Source organism: Seriola dumerili, unplaced genomic scaffold, assembly GCF_002260705.1.
Source record: "Seriola dumerili isolate Sdu_G_001 unplaced genomic scaffold, Sdu_1.0 BDQW01000149.1, whole genome shotgun sequence".
Lineage (NCBI taxonomy): Eukaryota > Metazoa > Chordata > Actinopteri > Carangiformes > Carangidae > Seriola > Seriola dumerili.
In genome coordinates, this window is record NW_019174404.1 from 7,526,261 (window position 1) to 7,543,011 (window position 16,751).

At 43.5% G+C, this 16,751-nt stretch overlaps 1 protein-coding gene across 1 annotated transcript; it reads right to left on the minus strand.

The window, feature by feature from the left end:
* Positions 1–5,984: 5,984 nt before the first annotated feature.
* bmp4 (bone morphogenetic protein 4) lies at positions 5,985–15,027 on the minus strand. The gene is made up of 4 exons (XM_022750281.1): positions 14,757–15,027; positions 10,372–10,494; positions 9,298–9,662; positions 5,985–6,964 (listed from the first exon to the last, which is right to left on the minus strand). Exons 3-4 carry the CDS (start codon positions 9,653–9,655, stop codon positions 6,111–6,113), a joined length of 1,212 nt encoding a protein of 403 aa, XP_022606002.1. The 5' UTR covers positions 9,656–9,662; positions 10,372–10,494; positions 14,757–15,027; the 3' UTR covers positions 5,985–6,110.
* Between the last annotated feature and the right edge of the window lie 1,724 nt (positions 15,028–16,751).

The following is a 16,751-nucleotide window of genomic DNA, read 5'->3' on the forward strand; positions in this document are numbered from 1 at the left end:
AAGGTTTAACAGGAGTGAAGAAGTTGCTTTTGTAATAAAACTAATGTTGTAAAATGAACTGGTGAAAATAATGCTTTGTGGCCTGTTAAAGAGAGGATGAGGATGAAAAGTGTTTTCAGTGAGTTGGTGTAGTGCTGGAGGGCCAGCCAGCACACCTGTTCAGTGGGAGATGCGAGGCGGGGGCTCTAAATACAGGCCAGAGGAGCGTCGGGGGGCCGGGCCGTCCAGCAGCCATCTTTTCATTAGCCGTATCTAATGAAACTGCACAGGGCCTGAGGAAGAAAGGACTACTGCAGGGACACCCTGCCCTGCCCGAAATTACACCAGAGACTCGCCCACAAAAGAAGCATTCCGTCCACACAGCGACACTGGCACTTGACACCAAATTTTAAACCCGCAGGTCGTTTCTCCGACAAGTGGAAATTTCCACTGCGATCCCGTCCCAGTCGGAGAGGCTTGGTGAGAGAAACGACTGTCGAGGGGGTTTAATCACATAGTGTGTAACCCCCACTACACACACATACTCACTCACACGCTCCATGCCCCCGACCCTCCATTCCTGTACGCTTTGTTTGGGAACAGTTGTCAAGATGGAAATATCTGATACTCTTTCTAATCACTCAGGCAGCAATTACTGTTATTAAGCTTTCTTTGAGAGGCCTTCATTGTTTTTCTTCTAACACCACTGACAGACACCAGGGGTGTTAACAGCCTGAACGAAGCGAGCAACTGCAGATTTGTGACTGAGCACATGTACTTAAATGTGCACGTGAAGGCGAGCATGCACACTCAGACACACACACACGCACACACGCTTACACGTTAAGTTAAAGAAAGCTGAAAGAGGGTGAGAATGACCAAATCCCTAACAACTGTCACTCAAATTCACAGTTTACTTGTTTTGGCTAGCAACAACGGTGCTTTTTTTGGTCTTAAAAGTACCCATAGTCACCTGAAGAAGCAATGGAGGGCTGCAACTAAAACTATTTCCATTATCGATTAGTTTGAGTATTTCTTCAATTAATCGATTAAGTTTTCATGTCTGATGTCTTAAAATCGCTTGCCAACAGTCCAAAAACTAAAGATTTTCAACTCAGCTGGTGCCATCACAAGTTCATCAAGTGCAAAAATGACCTGCCTAAAACAAAGTAGTTTCTGTTTTCAAACCCATGTGATTATAGTCACTGTCCCAGTGTCTTTCCAAGTTACAATCTTCAAAGTTTACTATCAAAAAGTCAAAATTAGTGTAATTAATACTGAAGTAAATTTTCAAAATTTCTTGCCTATTTTTATCTTTTATTTTCCTGTTCTGTTTTGTTTGCGCTGCTGTCACAAATGAGCATGTTTTGCTGCATAGGTTTCAGGGTCTAAAAAATGGTTTACACGCTCAAAACCGTGAGCTTTTGTGCTTTCAAGTGATGAATGGTTTTGTGAGGATCGGCTAATGAACAAATTGTTTCAGCACCAAAGCAACGCACTTGCTTTTATGTTGAGTTCACCTGTGCCTGAACCCTGAAAATTAACATTCTCCTGTTCTCCGTTCTACTGTTACCTACGGCTACCCGCACTGTAAACGGCTTTGTGTCAGTGACCCGGGGTCAAAGTGTTCCGTCGATGACAGCCTTATCCCCTTAAATGCACCGCGCAGCGTCCCGGCTGCCATGTGCCGGTGCAGAGGTGTGTGTGATGAGTGGAGATGAGTCACAGACAGGGGTGAGAGGAGGTGTCACACAGATAACCCCTACAGATGGACAGCAGGGAGGGTCTAAAGTTTCAGACCTGTGTGTGAATGTGTGTGTGTAAAAATGATATACCCTGGAAAAAAAAAAAAAAAAAGAGTATAAGAAAGAATGTGTGCGTGTGTCTGTGCGTGCGTGTGGAACTATGAGTGGGAGAGTGAAACGAGAGGCCCTGACCTGGAGCAGCACTGACATGAGCTATCATCACGATAGCCCCGACGCTTTTCTCTACCAAAGAGAGGGGACGGAACAAGAGAGCACCGACTCCCTCGTTCCGTTCGGGACTGTAGCACAGCACAATGTGACACATCCTGTCCTCAAGAATATATGATATCTCACATAGTAGTACACATAGATAGTTCTGCTTTTACTTGCAGAGGTTCTGAGAGCTTCACCGCTCAAACATCTGCCGGCACCCCACTATAATGAATGAGTGGAATTTCCTTTTGTGGTGTTCAAGGCATTTAAAGGTGACATTAGAAAAATTAAAGAGCTGCCTGTGTTTGCAGAAACAATGCCCCAGTTACTCAGGATAATCCCAAGACCCTGCTCTGGACTTTGGAACTTCTTCTCAAAACTTTGGCAACCAACAAAGTTGTGCATTAGTTCCATTATCTGCTCAGGATCTGCAGCGAATGGATGGAATAATAAATATCTCAGGTCTCAGCAGATTAAACCTCTGTGCTGTTGTTTCTGATCAACTTCACTTTAGTCTTAATTTAGCTAAACACGCAACGGCTGTTTTGTCATTTAGATATCTTTTGTTTTGCTTTGTCAGACATGAGTAGAAAATAGTAGTTTTATTCATGAGCTGCTGCAACAAAATTCTGTCAGTGAGAACGGCAGCATGGTTGGATGTGGAAAAAGAGTTGGAGGTGAAAGAACAGTAGCTTTTTTACATTTTTATAGAACTCTTCCCCGTCCACACGACAACATGAGATGGCGGAGTGGGGAATGAGACGATGAGCTGTTTTCTAATTTAGACACGGTAACAAAAAAGGTTTTCCAGCTCCGGTTTGAACGCTAAAAAAGATTATAGTTTAGTGTTAATGAAAGGCCCGGCAATTATTTTAAACAATTATGCCACACATTTATTCTTTCCAGCTTCTCAAATGAGAGGATTTGTTGCTTCTTTCCATTTTATATTGTTTAAAACTGAACATTTTTGTGTCAGACTGCCGGCCGGACAGAACAAGCTCTTTAAACACATCACCTTGTGTTTCAGAGCTTGGGATTTTTCACTAGTTTTTGGTACATTTAATAGACTTAACGATTAATCAGCTAAAGTTCAAACTTACAAACGGTATGCAAGAATGAAGCACCTTAGTTACTTACCACTCTTGGCTGCTGTTGTACAAAAGAGAGACCTGAAAGTTATGGTTTCTTCTATGGTTTCTTTGTGCTGTTTAATTCTTTTTTCAGGCGTCTTGGAAAGTTGGAACTTATTTGTTGCCCAGTCGCAGATCATGTCACCAGTGAGCTGTTCAAAAAGGGAACCATAAGCCACAACACCAGGCTCTAACTCTGTTGAAAAACTGAACTATCCCTTTACTGAATGACAAATATAATACTTTCATAGATAAATCTGATGTTTTTTTAGGTGTTTTTGTGTCACGTCTTCCCTGAAAACCGGAAAATGCCTTCAGATCTCCAACATCTGGTAACTCTGAGGTAAAAAAGGAAGAATTCAGCGATTAGGGGCAAAGAGTGCACCCTCTCACACTCTCTCACACACACACATGGCAACGCGAGCGAGGATCATCTTCCTTTGTTCCTGCGGGGAGTTTTACTGTCTATAAACACTCGGCTTTTACGGTGGAACGTCCAAATAAAAAGCTTTTTGAAGACTTCACCCAGTCAATTAGTCGAGCAGCGTCAATAGACCTGCTGCATAATGACTCACCTGTAATTGCGTGAGAACGAGCACTTACAGGAGACTGAGTGGCACGTCACATAGGCATGACAAAGCCCTCAATCTGTTTTTAAGGACTCATTCTGTAATTGACCCCCGTCCTCCCTACCTCCTTTCTCACACACACACACACACACACACACACACACACACACACACACACACACACACACACACACACACTCACGTTTATTTATCTGTTTCCTAAATGTCTTAGCAATCACACGGTCGCTGACACTAGTTGGAGAGTTTGAAGCATGATGCTGCTGAAGGCTTGAGCTTGTCCTCCTCCAAACGTTCAAGGGTTCAACTCGAAGCAGGCTGGCGGTAAACTTAAATGACAGGCTCACTGGGTGTGCTGAGCTTATATAAACGTCCCTCTCCGGGCCTTTTAATAAACATGCATCATTTCTTTGTGTAGGTTAGGGGGATAATGAACAGACAATTACCATAACTGGCTGATGTTATCTCAACTTCAGGGGGGAGATCAGTAGAAATGTTGTAACTGCGCTGTCAAGCTGCTGAAAAGACACCACCACCCCCACCCCCACCCCTCAATTTCTTCCCGAACACACACATACATGTACCTCCGACCCTCCTGCAGCTCCTTCTCCTCTGCCTTCAGCCACTTCAAAATGAAATTCTTCTCTGTCTTCTCCTCCTCTAGCAGTCACCCTTGTCTTTGACGCTGATATGGAGGCATCAAAGAGAAGCCGGGCAGCCATTAGAGGGCCCGAGGGCCTGCACATGCTCCAGTAGGAAAAACTAACAAACCTCACTTGTCATTAGAGGAAATCGCCTAATGTCATCCCTAATTTATTTCACTCAACTTACTCGTTAAATATCTTTCTATTTAAACTCTGACTTCTGTTTTTTTTCCCCCAAGACAGACAGTAATTAAAAGTTAAGTTTAAAAGTTGGAATTATGGAAAAAAAAAAAACTAGAGCATTAAAACTTCTTAACTTCTTTTATAAAAAAAAAAGAAAAAAAAAGAAAAAGGGATTATACTATAATTTTTATATTTAAATAATGTCCAGTGGTTTACCCCTGAGACATGATGATGTACAGGGCACTCTCTGTGAAACAATGCACAGCAAATGTCCCCCAGCAGTTCAAAGGAGCCGCTCTCTCCAAACATTATCATATAATTTGGGCCAGCCGTCAGCTTGTAAATAAGTGATGTAGAAGCCTTTTGTGTGATGGGGCACAGGTTGGAGACAGGCGTCTTTGCTCTGCCGGCATGAGCCGCTGAAGACAAAGGCAGGAGACAGAGCGTCTAACCTTTGATTCTTCTGAGGACTCAGCCGCCTTGTGTCAGGGCAGGACGCATCGGCCACAATCATGCCCCCAATGTGGGGACGTCAAGAACAATAGAATCAGTCTCCCACAGTCGGGCTCAACAACCCGCCCCGACTGCAATTGGATTAGTGAGTGTCCAACCACCACATGTTCACCAAATTGACATAAAAGTGAAATTTGAGAACAATAAGACCTTCACCCACGGGCCTACTGGCTTTGAAATGGCATAGCATTTCTGTAACAGCTTCTGTTACTGAAAACTGAGAAATTCCACTATTTGTCTTTCTTTGATGAAATCATTCAAAGGCTGGTGAGATGCCAGATAATAAACCAAACATTCTTTTTATTTGGGAAAGACGGAGCATCAGAAATATTCCTCTGCTTTTATCTTTTAGCTAAAAGCTGATTTGAACACATTAAAAGGCCAATAGGATAAATCAGGTTTAGAATTGAAATCCAAATTCATCTGAAAACCATAAATTTACTCACTTATTTTTACAACCCCCTTGTAGAAGATAGTTATTACATATATTTTATAAGATGGTAAAATGGATTTTGTTTTAAGGGGCAAATTGAAATCATTAGCTTAATATTAAAATAAAGAGGTTAATTAGAGTCAGTGTACATTTCTGATTATTTCAATTGATTATTTAAAAAAATATACGTGTTGTGACAAATTCAGGCAGTGCTCTAATTTACGCAAATACACAAAGCGTGTGTCTTGTGATCTGCTCGAATGTATTATTGGAAGCAATTCATGTTTTTATTTTTTTTCTCCAAAATGTATATAATATGAAAGCAATAAATATTACAAGTAAATAAACTTTACTTTTTAGATTGTTTTTACTATTTTCTCAATAAAAAAAACTTATACAATCTAATGTACATTATGAAAAGTTGTACAGCTTTTTATGTTTAAAATAAGGACTCAATTTATTTTTAATATGTAGATATAAATATATATATATTTTGTCAAAATATATGATCATATTGTCAAAGAAACAAAAAAAAGTGAGACAAACATACACCTCAACATAAAAGTTATAAATAAGGGTCCAAGTGAACATTTTTGGGAGTAAAGACCTTCTGATTTGTTTTAGCGTCCATGTTGCTTTTTTCAAGTCGCCAGTCCAAGTCCAAGTTCTAGTTAGTTTGTGTGTTAGCGGCAGCCGCAGCCCTCCACTACCATTTCCTGGTAGTTTTTTAGGACCACCTTGTCATGTTCGTCTAGGTAGAGCATGGAGATGGCGCTGAGCTCTGTTGGCACGCAGCAGGCCTTGGGAATGTTGTTGTTCACAGAGTTCACCAGTGTCTGAACAATGGCATGGTTGGTTGAGTTCAGATGGTCCGCCAGAGGAAAGGGGCATTCCCCGTGGCAGTAATAAGCCTGGTAACCAGGGGGCGCCACTATCCAGTCATTCCAGCCTACATCGCTGAAGTCCACGTACAGTGCGTGGCGCCGGCAGTTGCGGTTGCGTTTACGGCCCCGTTGCTTGGGGCTGCGCTTGGTCCGGCGGGTCAGAGGGTGACCCTTCCCGTCATGGCCAAAGGTAACCAGGAGGGGGCGTAGCTGCTCCCAGTCCTCACCAGGCTCCTGGTGTAGTGAACGACTGATGCGGACGTGTCGGCCCTGGTGACGCGGCGTCTGGTTAAGGTGCAGAACCTCCACAGCCAGCCCGTAATTCGGGAGGCGCTCTCGAGTCCAGCGCAGCACGGCAGGGCTGACGTCGAAGCTCTCCCAGCTCGACGCGTTGTGGCGCACGAGCCGTGTGTCCAAGAGCTGCGTGATCAGCTGCCCGGGCCGCGGGGGCTTTAGCACCTCGTACACGTTTATCCGGTGAAGCCCCTGCTCACCTGAGAGGGTGTCAGCAATGGCCTCATCGATCTGATGACGGTAGAGCCTTAGTTCGGCCGAAGAGAGCAGCTCGTCCTCTGGGATGCTGCTGAGGTTGAACAGGAAGCGAAGTGGCATGGCCTCTCCATCGTCCAGCTCATGCACCCGCTCCATGTGCTCTGAAAATGAGCAAAAGGACAAATGTTTGCTCAAGTGCATAATTCAATAATGTGTGGGTATAACGTGTAGAAAATAAACTCTATAGCTTTGCTTCAGATGTGCATCTTATAAATTCAAAAATATTCAGAAATTGAAGTTTCCATGGAGACACCCTGTCTCCTGTTGATCTGTATCACTGTATTGTTTGCCCTCCAAAGTTCTGACAGTACCAGGCAGCAGCTTTGAGTTGTGCTAACCTCACACTTTCACACTCTAACATACTTTAATTGACACAAAAGAATAGGCATGGACACTTTTCGAGGCCTCTTGGGTGTTCAAGAATATAAATATACATCATCCACGCTTCCTTATCTATCTATAAGGATTACCCAGCCCTTCTCTCAATGCCTTTCTCTGAGCACTTTGCTGAAACACGCATTACAAGGAGGGTGGTGATTAACGTACCACAGCTACAGTATAAACACAGTGGAGGCTCCCTGTTCCACGCTCAGTCTGCAGATTTCTGGCAAGATCACCATTGTTGGGGAAAGGAATGTTGTGTCTACTATTTTCCTGCTCAATCCACCCCTGTTATTTCACACCCAGGCCCTAATCTTACCCAGGTGGTTCTCATTATTAAAACCTGCTGTGTTTTTGATTAGCTCTGCAGTTTGTTCACTTAAGACATTTATCATTTTCATCATGAATAATCATTAAGGAGTCAGACAGTACAGTAGAATCTCATTTATCTGAAGCCCATGGGAACGGACGTCTCGCGAGGGAACGCAGTGCATTCAAACCTTCAAACCAAAGCCTGAGCAAAATTCGAAATGTGCACTCGCACACCTTCTCATGTGCTGTCTGCTTTGTAATTTAATTTGTGATTGGAATGATTTAAAAACAAGGATATGCCACCTGTTACACCTAGGAATTAAAAAAAAAACACATCTTTCTTACTGAATTAAAGATGGATCGTTACAAGGTTTACCTTTCCTCCTCACCTAACTGTCCAGTTGCTGCAGACTCTGATACCGCACCATGTTTTGGACAGATCAGTCAACTGAATCACACTATCGCACAATGGTGCTTCCATGAAAGCAAAGCACTCCCACTCAAAAGACCTCAAAGTGTATTATTAACATAGTTTAGCAGAGGAGGAGGGTAAGTGCTTGTAGAGAGCAGTCGAAACCTACACACACACACACGCACACATGCATGCACATACGCATTGCATCACAGGCAGAAGTTCCTCCTCCGGCGGCGGTGCTCTTTCTTCCTCACTAGCCTTGGTACGTTGCCGCGTTAGTGTGTGTTGGCGTGTGTTACCACTAGCAGTGTGTTTGACAAGCCCCATTAAGGCTGACTCATCCCTCCTTCCTCACTCCTCCCCCTAAGGGCGGACATGTTCTGCAGCCCTAAAGCTCCTTGGTTTTCTCAGTTCACTACGCTACAAGGTCACTTGCTAACTCTCATATATCAGTCTCTCCGCCGATCTAGAAGATGGTTTGCAAGCATTTACCGGACATGTTTCAGTCTGGCTTTTCCAACCTCAACTTACATTTAACAGATCAGTCAAACCCGAAGTTTCTCGGTGCCTTAAATGAAACCTCTGCAGCTGTCGCTAAAACTAAGCAGATCCAAGTCACAATAAACAGAAACCCTTCTAACGTTCCAGTCTTTCTATCACACCAGCTTCTGAGACTGTTTTTCCATCTCTCCGGAGAGCTGCAGCGTCTGCTCTCAGCACCCACATTGTTGGCAGTAGGGGCTTTATTTAGAAGGCTGCAGAGTAGCATTAAAGATAATTGCACGTTGAGGAAGGTCCTTCTAAAAGAGCCCTCCATATAAACTGGAGACATGAGAGAAGAGCACACTTCAATTCCAGGCCAAGACCGAGCTTTTTTAAGCCATGTTCTGCTGGGTGGGGTGAGAAGTGCAAGTCAGTAATATGAAGGTATGCTTTTCCTTCAGCTGCTAACCAAACACGCAGAGTTTTGTCAAACGAGGCTCTTGAGAGCTTGTCTAGCAGATTTTTTTTTTTTTTTTTTTTTTTTGCCCCTCTTTAGACAGTGTTCGGTGACCACATCCTTGGATTCTTTGGTTATGGTGAGATGGGTGGAGCTGCCTTACAATCATGTTTCAAGGGATGTAGGAAATGTTTTTTTTTTTTTTTTTTATCCTGAAAACTTAGCAGTCCTCAACCATGCTAATGAAATATAATACTAACACAATGATGGCAACAGTGAGCCCTGGCAACAGTGAGCTCGATTAAGTTGTAATGTTTCTGCGCTGCCATGATGCATTTATCATCTCTCTTCCTACTGAAGGTTTTCCAATTTTTTTTTCTCCTTACCTTCATGGTGGAAGCCCCTCACAGTGTTGGCCCGGCTGGCTGACCTCTCTGGGTACTCAAAAGCAATGTCATGCCCTCCAGCCTCCTCAGCCTCCCCCGACTGTAGCCGATAGAGGTCCAGCAGGTAGCGGGGCACGGTGGTGGAGCGGCTGGGCCGCGGCCGCCTCTTGAGGCCGAACATGTGCAGCAGCGTGGCCTCGAAGTCCCGCAGCAGTTCATGGCTCTGAGCGGCCGAACGACCCTGCAGGCCCGGTACTTTCTTTTTCCCTTCTTCAGGTATCAGACTAGCATGGTTACTCTCTCCCAGCAGGACTTGGCATATTAAAATGACCATCAGCATTCGATTACCAGGAATCATGATGTCTCTGGGGGGAGCAGCAGATGGCACAGGGAGATAAAAGATTAGGAGAGAACTGGAAAGAGCAGAGGGGAAGAAGACACACAGAAAAAGAAAGATAAGGAAGGGAGAGAAAGGCCTCCATTTTAACTGACAGAAAAGATTTGTTTTTGCTTTTTCTTCCGTGTCTTCACCAAAACACCCTTTTCACCTTATTCTTTATCTGTCCCCACTGAGGGCAGCTCTAATTGGTTTTAATAGTCCGGTCGGCCTTGTTTACAGTAAAGCAGTCCCTGATCAGATAGACAACTTGCAGTTTATCTTTGGCGACATCCTCCGAAGGTAAACAGCTGGTTCAAGAACCCAACTTTTTTGAATGGAATCTGAGGGCCATTCCTCCTCACTCCCTCCCTGCCCCCCTCGTCTCCTCCCTTCTCCACTATGATTAGACAAATAAAAGAGGCAGCCCTGGGGTCAGAGCAAATTCTTAACTTGATAAGAAGCCACGGTCCCTCACAGTCTGCTCCAACAAGCCATGGGGCAAACCAAAGACTATGAGCCACATATTTAACTGAAAAAGGCTCTTCCTCATACAAATGCATTGTCCAGCACGCTACAGGGACTTTCAATTCAGGTCTAGCTGAATGCCACAAAAATCAGTGACTCAGTGGGCAGAGAGGGAACGAGGAAGATGTGTCACATGGCACAAATTGAAATGGCATGGTCCACTTACTTACCGACAGAAAATAAAGCATGGGAAAACAGTCCATGTTTGTTGGGAGGAGGCAATGGACACGTTTTTCCAGGAAATGTTAGGTGGTGTTGGGCGGCTGCAGGAGAACGTTGGAGTGACCCTGTTCCTGAAAGATAGAGATAAAAACACAGGGAAATTATAAACTGGATGCAACTGCATGCAAATACTTGAGGCTGCTACCTGGTATTTACTTAAAGCGTACTAGAGGGAGTGTGTGTATATCTGTGTCAGTGTGTGTGTGTGTGTGTAACTGGGTAAGAGAGACCCAGTGTCTCTTTAAGGCTTATCATTTTGGCTCATGGGCTAAGCTAGCTATTTACTGTAACTGGAATGTAAGGAGGTATGTGCCACAACACAGAGAGCGGATCCCTAATGCCTTCACACTCACCTAAGACTGAAAACACACCTCGTGCAATAATTACAACTATTCCAGAAATTAAGCAGAACCCTTCAATGAGCGTAACATTTTGGATAACTGCCTGATTCAACTGAAAAAGAAAAAAACTACCCTATCATGTTCACAGACAGACCAAAGAGCTGATAACACCACTTTGATCAGGAGCGGTAAAAATCTATATCCAAGAGGGATTTCAGAAACCGTCTCCAAGTGAACTCGCTCAACCTTTATCCCTCCAAACAAGTGAGATCAGCCATTTCAGACAAGGAACTAAACAGATCCATCTCAGAAGGGCCTCATGTCTTAGTAACGCTCCCCCACTTGAGGGATCAAACAGGTTGTAGTGACGCTGCTGACAGGCCTTCTGCTCTTTGACATCATTGTCATCAGCAGGAGAGCCGTACCTTCACCACTGGAGTGTGTGTGTGCGTGTGTGTGTGTGTGTGTGTGTGTATATATATATGGTGTTTTGTAGGGTATATTTGGCTCTTAAACTTGATGAAACCACACCATCAAGGATATTGTCTTGGCTCCAGAAGACTACTTCAGTTGAAACATGGAGGTTTTAGCAGTAGCATCTCCAAATAAAATCTTTAAAATACCCCCTTAAAAATAAAAAATAAAAGATTATTCACAACTTTAACGGTCTTCTTTTTCTGTCAGCTTTAACAAGCACAACAGTGTGGCCCTAATGATTCAATTCTTTTACACGTCATTTAAACGTGTTAAATGCTGCTGACTCACACTAATAAAATTACTGCATTTTTGACGGAGTGACCACAACAACAACAACAGCACCATGGAGCAGACATCTCAGCTCCGTAGCGACGTACTGTAGGTCTTTGGTCATCATTTGGAGCCTGTTCTGCTGGAGAGCACCCAAGCATTACTACACAGTGAGGATGCACATTAACAGAAACACTGTGTGTGAATGTGTGTGTGTGAGTAATATACAGTTTGTGTGTGTGTGTGTGTGTGACCATGTCTGGCTTCGTATCTGTGCGATTAATCTCGGCCCCTGCATGGCTCACTGTACATGCAATCAAGGATCTTTTTCCTAACAGCATTAGACTTTGACCTCCGATTGACCCCCCCCCCCTTTCTCGGTCATGACACTGGATCCAGTGTGCGCGAAGAAAGGCCAATGTGCAGTGCGTGTGTGCATGAGCTAAACGGTGTGCATGCGTGAGAGTGCGTGTCTGCACGCGTGCACGAGTGCTTGCCACTGTTTGCATGTTCGTGAGAACTGTGGCAAAGAGAGAGGAGGGTTCAGAACATGATCAGCTCTATTACCCAAGGGGTGGGGGGATAACGTGTGTGTGTATGTGTGTGTCTGAGTGAGTGTGTGTGTGTGCACATCTCTGACAACAAACGTTCATTGTACAGAGAGGGCCTCTCCCATGATTACAGGGATTCATAGTACTCAAAAACACTGACCATACAGAACATCTTGTAACTGTAACCAGCCACTGACAAAGCTGCAGGCTAAAACAGACAGACACTCAAAGTGGTGCGATGATGATGAAAGAAGATGTAAGGCAGACAGGGAGTGACTTTCAACTCTGGAAAAAGTCACCGCGTTCATGTTTGCTGGCCTGTTTTCACCAGTGGTGATAAAAAAGAAAAAAAAAAAAAAAGAAAAGAAAAAAAGAAAGAAAAGCAAAACAAGTTTTTACACTAAACTCTGTTGATTTTTTTCAGTGACTTTCCACCACATTTATCAGCAGTGTGGCCTCGTATTTACTCCTCTTGTTGATCAGACAGCGAGAGCAAAACAGAACTCCAGGATTATATAGCGTTTTAAGAAGTTTCCCACTCTGAAGACATTTGAACTGTGCGACAGACGGAGAAAGATTTTGCAACAACAAATGCAGACCAGGGAGCAATTAGGCCGGAGCAGTCAACTGCCCTTGGCTTTGCTCGGTCCCCCTTGGCCTCTCTCCCTCCCTGACTAGAGATAATGTGATCAGACTATGCACATGGCTCTTCAGATGTGTTTCCTGAGGAATTTGACAGTGATGGTGGGAGGGAGGGAAGACAAGAAGGAGGGAGGGAGGAAGGAGGGCAACAGGTTACCACGGGAACTGCCAAATCTATGGCCTGATTTTTGTCATTTTCGGTGCCAGAAATCAGTTCACCAGCACGTTTATAGTCATGGGAACAGTGTTTTGTGATCAGCTGACGTATTTCATGTTGGGTATCTCTCTCTGGTCGGTGCTAGCACAGCTTCAGATTATATACAGTTCTTTATGATAGTGTGTATTTATGATTGTGATGGCCTATAACTGTAAGGAAAAATAACAGATCCTTCTCAACAGAGGAATTTGAAGTGTTTGCTGACTCTCCTGATAACAGCTAGGTCGTGACTAAAGCTGGAGGGAGTTTAGATCATAATGAAGGCTTCCCTAGGATTCAGTGTGGCCAACAAAATGCAATATCCTCATTTCTGTTGAAAGAAATAAAACAGAGACCTGCAAAGTCTGTTGTTGTTGAATAGTGGTTTGGGATTTTATTTGCTCCCAGTGAGCAGTTTAACAGTAAGAACATTCACAGTCAGTGAGATCACTGAAACCAGGTTAATGGTTTTGTTAAGCTGGAGTGTATTCTGAAAGAAAACAAGTCCGATAGAAATGACGAGTTGCATGACTTTAAAAAAGATGATGGGGGGAAAAAAAATCACTTTGGCTTCGTCAGATGCTCTCAGCTGATTTACATCACAGGCTGCAGAGTGTGAAATAACACAGATGTAAAACCCGAAAAACCCCGAATATCAGGAAGCATCAGCAACAAAAAGTCCACACCTGGGACAATATTTTCCTCAAACGGCAATAAGAAACCGATCCTCTTCGCCAGACGCATGCGACTTTATTCTAAATAAATATATAATTATGTAAATATGAAAAAAGCTTTTGCATTCAGAGTTCGGCGAGTCTGTTCCCCTGCACGATGGCGGAGAAATGTGAGATGAAAAGTAAAGGTGTGTGCCAAGGACGCCATGCGCCCGCAGGCCGCAAAATGTTTTCTCTGCTGCTGCATGACTGGATTAAATGTCACCATTTCACTTTATAATCGTTCGTTAAAGACAGGTGTAAACCTGTGGAGCATGTGAGTCCTTGTAGGCCTATTACACTGTCGCTCGACAATTATAAACCGGATTCAAATCCACTGCAACTGAATGCCTCTGTAACGTGTTTGGCACTGAGTGTTTTTGCAGACTTTGTCATTGTTGGAAAGAAATGTGCAGTTTTAAAACTGGCTCTATAACGCGTGAGTTATTGTTGGCCTGCAGGAGAAGCGGAAGTGAATTGGAATTTAAAAAAAAAAAAAAAGCTTAAGATATAAACAATGTCATTTTTTCCATCCTGGCGAAAAAATTCTGAGCTGTGTCATCTCTGTCTTCTACATTACGCACACCGGGATGACACGAAGCAGACACAGGTGTTTAATCGGGGGAAATCTCTGCCAAACTTCGGGAAAGAGTCACAAATCTACATCTTGTAAATATTTGAATTGTACTGAAGAAAAGGAAGCGCAGAGAAACTGAAAGCTGTGTTTAGAAATGACCTCACGATGTTGGTTTGTCACTGCTCGGCTCTCCGGCACAAAAGGCTTTAACCTGTTCCGAGCTCCACCGGGATCACTGCGCTGTTCGCCCTAAAATACACTTTTGTTTCCTTTAACTTCAGCTCCTCTGTCACTGAATCGACTTTTCGGTTATTATGAGCTTCTATGCTTGTATATTTCTACGGGGCTGGGGGGGAGGGGGGGGGATACCGCACAGCTCTCAGTGAAGTCGGTTAAACGCGCACAAACACCAAACAAACCAAAAACTCAAAGTCACAAACTATCAGCGAGATCCCTCCCTGTCTTATTCAACAGGTTCGCTCTCTAAAAGCTCCAGTTGTATGTATGTATGTATGTATGTGTGTGTGTCTGTGTGTGTGTGAATGTGTCAGAAGATGAGCGCTTACCATCAGTAGAGGTACAGGTATCCTCGAATGGAGTGAATATGAAAGGGAAGGTGTTAGGGCAGTCCAGGCGTAAAGCCGAAAAACGCCGAAATGAGCCTTAAAGGAGAAGCTCGGTGCCTTTTTGGCTCATTAATCCTTTAGCGACACCTCTGAAACGGACAAGAAGGACAGTTTGTGTCGGAGTGAAGGCCGGCGCTCGGGCTCTGCTGCGAGGTTTCCTATCCGTCTCCAAGTACAGTTCGTGAGGGCAGGCGGTGAGTGCAGGACGGGAAAACTTTCCAAATGATCCAGCATCTATGGCCCCTTGCAGTTTTTATCCCTCCCTGCCTCCTCCTCCCTCCCTCCCCGACTCCCACCTCCCTCATCTGTCTCGAACACCTTGGATAACCCCCCTTCTCTCCTCCTCCACTTAAAGTAAAGAGCTCGCTGCGCGCCGCATTTTCTTTCTTTTTTTTTTTTTTTTTTTTTTTTTTTTTTTCATTATGTGAAACTTTGTCACTTTGCATTTAAATGCCGGGATCGAGAAAGAAAACTACTCGCTGCAAGGTAACGTCCTGATCCTCTAAGTGAAAAGTGCAGATGTAAACAGCTGGTCTAAAGAGAATCTGAATGGCATTTATATTGGCCACAGAGGTATACTACATTTAGGGAACATAACTTTAAGATTTATTGTTTAGATGAACACTCAAATCAAAGGAGAACCATGTTCCTTGTGCTTTTATGCCCCTAACTCTTATTTTGGTGGGGGAAGGGGGATCATAAAAGGATTGATGACGGAAAAAATGTCTTATTTTTATTCTTTTCTCTTTAAGCAGTTGTGGAAACAAATATTGAGAGATCCATAGAGGCCACCAAGAGAGTAAATCAGGCCCTTAATAGTTTGTATCTTGCTTTCACTGATATCAAGAAAGACACAAGCTGAAGTCCTTTGTCCTTTACAACTCACAGCTTCATTTTTTATTAAGTTTATATAGCCTAGCTGTAGTTATTTTTATTGTGTCCTGCCAAAATATTTTTGATGTAGATATATGAAGATGCAAATGCATATTGGTTAATAGATATTCAGATAAACTGTTTTCCTTGGGAACCTCATTTAAGAAGGTTTTTGTTTTGGATCCTCTTCAGGGACTCCTGGAGATCCACAACCCCGCTGTGAATCAGCTCAAATCTAAGCGCAGCACACCGGCAGATTTATTCTCATATGAAGCTATAACAAAGTCCTTTTTTTTTTTTTTTTTTCAACTTTCAAAAATGTAACTATTTATTCAATATAATCCCACAATATTGATTTACTGCCTTTGTCAATAGTTTACCCAGAGCTGGAAACAGGTAACACACTTAGCTTGCTATTGTCTGAGGTATAAGCAGCTTTTTGCTGTCTCTGGGTGCGGTGTGGGGCAACCTTCCTCGATCTCCGAGGTTCTTGGGAGATTTCCGTCCTCACAAGACTGACCAACGCTGAGGTGGATTAACTACCTGATAGACTGCATATCTCAGTGATGTATCATTGTCATAGCCCAGGGATTTACCCTGAGGTAATGATTGAAAAGTCTGCAGATTTTGGCACAAATTTTGCCACACATTTCATGCACAGTGAGAGTGCACCAAAAAGGGAGTAAAACACACAGTCACCCAGTATTGAAACGTGTCCAGAAAGTTTAATATTCCAAGTAAAGCAAATTTAATCCAAACGTCTATTGCCAAAATAAGGGTTGTAGGTCTGAGACACTGTTATTTACAACTTCCGCACAGAGATAAATTGGCCTCAGTGATTCTTTCATGTTTTAAATCGGCTCTGGATCTCCGGTTCTCCTCCTGGGGTCATGTACATGTCTTGGGAAAAAAAAAACTTTCCTTGTGTTGCAGGGCCTTGTTGATTGGGACCAAAGAGTGGTTTATACAGATCAGGAGATCTGGGATGCAAATAATCTGGCAGGGAATCAGAGAATTTATTTTGTTAATCATTATTGATCTCCTCAGTCACCCTGACAGGCT

Bases quoted from the DNA above. Each gene is read 5' to 3' on its own strand.
- bmp4 (XM_022750281.1), bottom strand. From the start codon at position 9,655: ATGATTCCTGGTAATCGAATGCTGATGGTCATTTTAATATGCCAAGTC. The intron at 6,965-9,297 runs GTAAGGAGAAAA...GCTCATTTTCAG, and splicing joins GAGGGGCTTCCACCATGAAG to AGCACATGGAGCGGGTGCAT.